Source organism: Temnothorax curvispinosus, unplaced genomic scaffold, assembly GCF_003070985.1.
Source record: "Temnothorax curvispinosus isolate PA1 unplaced genomic scaffold, ASM307098v1 QBEX01010831.1, whole genome shotgun sequence".
Classification (NCBI taxonomy): domain Eukaryota; kingdom Metazoa; phylum Arthropoda; class Insecta; order Hymenoptera; family Formicidae; genus Temnothorax; species Temnothorax curvispinosus.
In genome coordinates this window covers 1-4,887 of record NW_020220611.1, presented here as the reverse complement: position 1 = coordinate 4,887, position 4,887 = coordinate 1, and the positions used below count along the sequence as shown (strand labels likewise).

Here is a 4,887-nt window from a genome sequence, read left to right as displayed (position 1 = left end):
ATGCTGAACAGTGAATGCAATTAAAATGCAATTAGAATAAGAGAGTAAGTGGTTGGGGCAAATATTTTCGTGAAGCAGAGGTTCTATCTTTCACAGATAAATAAAAAGAAATTGTGTGTTCTCCACTCTCGTTGACGCGATCAGCTCTTCGTGGTACCATTTATCGAGAGCGCAAACGACTTTTCATCTTAAGCCGTGTACCTTTTTTCTCGTTGCATGTGCGATCGGCAGATCAGCTGCCGCCGCAGCTACCGAGCGACATCACCTTCGAAATCTGTAGCTCGTCGTCGCCGTCGTCGCCCGCCGCGCCGGCCTCGTCGGCCTCGTCCTCGGCGACGCACGGCGGTGACGACGAGGGCACCGTCGGTGCGGGCGGCGTCTTCATCAAGACCGAGAGAGTGGTCAGCGGTGTCCACTTCTTGACGGATCGCACAGACGAGGACCGAACCGACCTTCTGCTACCCAAATCCGAAGCGGGCGAGAACGAACCGGAGGTCAGGAAGCAGGTTGGTTGTCTGTAACACGCGACCTCGATCTTTGGCACCTTGAAAATCGTTCCCCTGGACTTTTAATTAACACGTGGCGAATCTTTAATTCATAACGAATAACACAATTCAATTAACTTTGATATTCTGGTACCCTCAATACGTGTGTGGTAAATTCTAATAAATCGAGCGTAGCGTAGTGGGAGAAAGGGAGCGAGAGAGGAGATTTTAAAACAATACCAATAAACGTTGTTTTCCAAGCTGCTGGAATACCTCATTCAAAACGACGGTTCCGTAGTCTGCAAGTGGTGCGGCGAGGTGCTTCCGTCGCGAACCCGTTGGTACAGGCACAAGTACAAGCTCCACGTGTCGACCCAGGTGGCCCAGCCGGCGCCGCTCTTCAAGTGCCACAGCTGCAACACGTACTTCAAGTCCCGCAAAGGCTACATCGGACATTTAAGTTCCCGTCATTCGGACAACGAGAACGACGAGAACCGCGAGGAGCCCGGCAATAAGAAGACACGGAAGACCTCGACCGACGTGAGTGCTGCTCACAATATACCTGCAATATCGAAAATACAACCTTCTTTCAAAATGTCTTCATCAAAGTAACAGCTATATCTCCAAATTGTTCAGTACCTATTCGATACCTTTCTACTCAATATTGGCAACGTGTATTGTTGTAGATTGGCAAGGGTCCGGATTGGGAGCAGCAGCGGGAGAAGGAGGAGAAGTTGGTGGCTGACATAATCGACCGGGTGAAGCGGGAGTGCGAGGCGCAGGGTGAAACGGTGACGAGACGCGGCTACTCCAGGAGGTCCACGATCATGAACAGCTAAGGCCGAGCCGGCCGCGTCGGCGAGGGGCAACCATATCATCATCGGGCGAGGCCCTCCTCGTGATCTCGAAGAGAGAGGTCCGTTCAATCCCTTCGGTCCTGTCGGCATCCCTTTCTTTTCTTTCTACATGCATTATATATATATATATAGATATCGATCGTTATTTTCGAGAAAATGTAGAAAAACGGCATAGTGGTTTCTTTAAGTACGAGGGAAAATTATAGGAAGGACCGAAATGGGGATTGAACGTCTTCGGGTTTCGCGAAGAAGATACGTTCCTGATAATCGAACGAGCTATCGTTCGGGTGATGTAAAAATAAGGGGCACGGCTGTATATTTTTTTCCCGACCAGCTGTGGGTGATGAACGTCGACGACGACGTTTCCACGATCGCTATGATCGTTGCGAATCCTTGTAAATAGAGAAGCACTTTCTTTCGTCGCGTATCAGCGAGTCGCAAAGAACTCTCGATTACCCAAGTCCCTTTACGTGCGAAGGCAAGGGACTGTATCGCAAAAATTTCTTTAATCTTATTGTTGATTTTTTAAAACAATTTATGTTGTCAGTTACAGTTGCTTATAAAATTAATTTTAACAAAAAAAGTGGGATGAAACAGTATCAAAGAATGCAATCAAAATGGAAGGACGAGACAAATCTTTGCGCGATCAAAGTTAGTAGTAATTAAAATCCCACAATTAATTATAATCCAAAAGAGTTAAGTTCCGGCGAATAAATTTTAATACAGAGTTAGAGCTAGAATAATAAACGATATCAAAGTAAATTCTTAGGGATGGCAATACATATTCGATTTTATTTACATTTAGCTTCTGGAGATCTTTTAAATTTGTGATGAACTTTCTTCATGTTTACAATTTTCACCCTTTTACGGTCGATCCAATATCGCGTAATCGAGAGTTCCATGCACGTCGCGTCATTACGAGTAAAGGGGAGCTTTCCTCGAAGAAGTGTAAAAGAAGGAGAGAGAAAATCCAGTGCCAAATGTATATCTTCCCAGGCGCACGGCGATCGTTTGCTCAACAAGTGCGACCGTACAGTATACCGATCTGTTGTTTTTGCTGATTTTTGACGACGTGCTCAGTCCCGCCGATGCTGCGTGTCCACGTGATGCCAAAGGCGGCAACGCCACGCGACATTTCTACCTAGAACGAATTATTATTCGTTACTTTTAATATTGCACTAATTAAACGGATTAATCTCCAATTAGCATAAATGAAAAGGATGTCGGCAGAAATTCATTTAAGATTGAAATCTAACAAAAAGAGAGATTTGACTTTAAAATGTTTTACAATTTTTCCTTATACTTTTTCATTCGAGACGTATTAGACACACATACGTGTTGTTTCTTTTTTATGAAACACATCCGGTGTATCTTGTGCGTGACATAATACGCAGCACGTATTGTGGTACACAGAGCAAATTGAAAGGAATCTTATTGACATACGGGTACCAACGTTAATTACAATTCACTCAATTACGCGCTCTCCCAGTTACGTCACAAATATACCGGGTGCACGAAATATACCTGGTGAAAACACGCAGAAGGTGCGGACACGCATGCTATTGCACTCGGATAATTAGATCGACACGATTATTAGTGTCGCTAGCGGAACAATAGATAGATAGATAGATAGATAGACGAATATATCTGTGCGTGCGTTTAATCGCAAAAGCACACCCCCGAGGAAAAACCTTTTAAGAAACTGACTGAAAGGCGAAAATTGATTATAATTTTTGGCAGATACTTTGACAATCAAAACATTCTTCAGCTTACATCCTAAAATTAAAAATTCTTTAAAAATTAATTGTTTAGATTTCTCCTTACTAATACAATTGTTATTCATTGAAAATAATTTTAGAGACTACTCTTTGTGAATTATTATTTTAATCGATTCTTAGACACTCTCGTTTTTTTAGCACCTGGGTTTCCCTCGAACGTGGACTTTTATGATCGAGCGCACGTGACGTACGAATAAGTATGATATAATGCGCACTGATCGGCACCGGACGTGCGGCGGGCGCGTTATATACTCGTGTATTAATCTCGCTGAAATATTCCAAGAAAGTCTGTCCATTTTTTCGAATATCTCGAAAGTACTTTAATCCTCATTATTCTGTCTTGTGCGCGCCAAAGGAATCGCGCAATATATACATATATAGGAGGTCCCTCGTAAATAAAAATTCAGGACAGCCTGTAAAAATCACACACACACACACACTTACACGCGACTAGCTTAAGTTTGGTGCTAATGGACGAGATAAAGAAAAACACACATAATACACACATACACACGATCCGAGATACTCACACATTTTCCACGTATATACAGACGCGCGTTTCTTTGACGACGCGTGAAAACGCATCGATCATTTTGGAATTTGTAATCGCGGCGACGAGGCTTCCTCTGACCTTGTCCGCCGGGCATTACACGCAATCATGTACAGATGGACGCAGGTATATATGAGAGAGTGCGCGCGCTAGTGCACGCGCTGCATACCGATCCTGTGGCCCGTGTCCGTGCGGCCCGTGTTTTTTTTTTTAGCGTTACACGCGTCCGCGCGATTCCCTTCCGTGCGAGATCGCACGGTCGCGTTTGTACGCACGGCTAAGTAGCGACGCGACGACGTCAAATCCGTGCGGGGCGTGCACCAGCGGAAGATATTAATTCTGCGAGCTCTGGTTCGAAACGGGACCCCGCCTCGTGTTCATCTCCCTCTTGATTAATCTGAAGGATCGATCTTGAAATTTTAAGAAATGTACGCGTATAACGGAGAATTTAAATTGAGAACGAGTATAATTGAAAAGCAAAGAAACTTACTAAAAAGGATTTTTGCGAGAATCACATCATGATCGCGCGTGTCTTCCCTCTGAAGGATCTCTCTTTTTGTCCTTGCATTTCTATAAATTATCATATATTATAGATTTGAATTTATAAGCGTCACTAAATTTCTGCAAATTATTAGCGAGTAAAAGCACAATTTCAGGATGTATTGTAAAATACATTCTTTTGAAGAAAGAACCCCCCAACAATGAGTTACGTGAAAAGCCATTCCTAAAATCTTTCAAGGAATTTTGGAAAGAGATATCGTTTAGCCAAAAAGAAAGGGAATTTCTAGTCATTAATTCCACGCGTTCCAATGACTCGTTAAGAAATATATCAAATCCAGTATATATAGCCGTAAATGAAATATTTTATACTATTTTAAGGTCATATACATTTATATGCGAAAAACATATAGGAGAATTGCGTTCAGTCTTTTCCGGAATTCAACGTTGTGCCAATGATAAAGTTTTTGCGGTCGACTAAAGTTTACTATCACGCAATGTTATTAATAGCAATTTTAAGAAGAAAAAAAAAAGATTAGACGAACCTCGTAGCTTAAAAACAGCGCTTCCCCATAAATTGCGTAGCGACCCGCGCTCTTATCGATATGACCCGCGGGCGTCGATAACATTTTGGACTCTCCATAAGTGATATCAGTCGTCTTCCAGTGATATCGCGTCTGTAAATATAGCGATCTCTAATCCGTACCAAGGAATCGAAT

General features: G+C 42.9%; 1 protein-coding gene across 1 annotated transcript; it reads left to right on the top strand.

Moving 5' to 3' along the window:
* Window positions 1–4,881, top strand: LOC112460813. Its single transcript, XM_025025700.1, has 4 exons — window positions 1–10; window positions 109–506; window positions 747–1,025; window positions 1,172–4,881. Exons 1-4 carry the CDS (start codon window positions 1–3, stop codon window positions 1,322–1,324), a joined length of 840 nt encoding a protein of 279 aa, XP_024881468.1. The 3' UTR covers window positions 1,325–4,881.
* Window positions 4,882–4,887: the final 6 nt, after the last annotated feature.

What these genes read in the sequence shown, in the direction of transcription:
- LOC112460813 (XM_025025700.1), top strand. An exon ending in AACCGGAGGTCAGGAAGCAG is followed by an intron (nt 507 to 746) that starts GTTGGTTGTCTG and finishes TTGTTTTCCAAG; the next exon opens with CTGCTGGAATACCTCATTCA. An exon ending in CACGGAAGACCTCGACCGAC is followed by an intron (nt 1,026 to 1,171) that starts GTGAGTGCTGCT and finishes GTATTGTTGTAG; the next exon opens with ATTGGCAAGGGTCCGGATTG.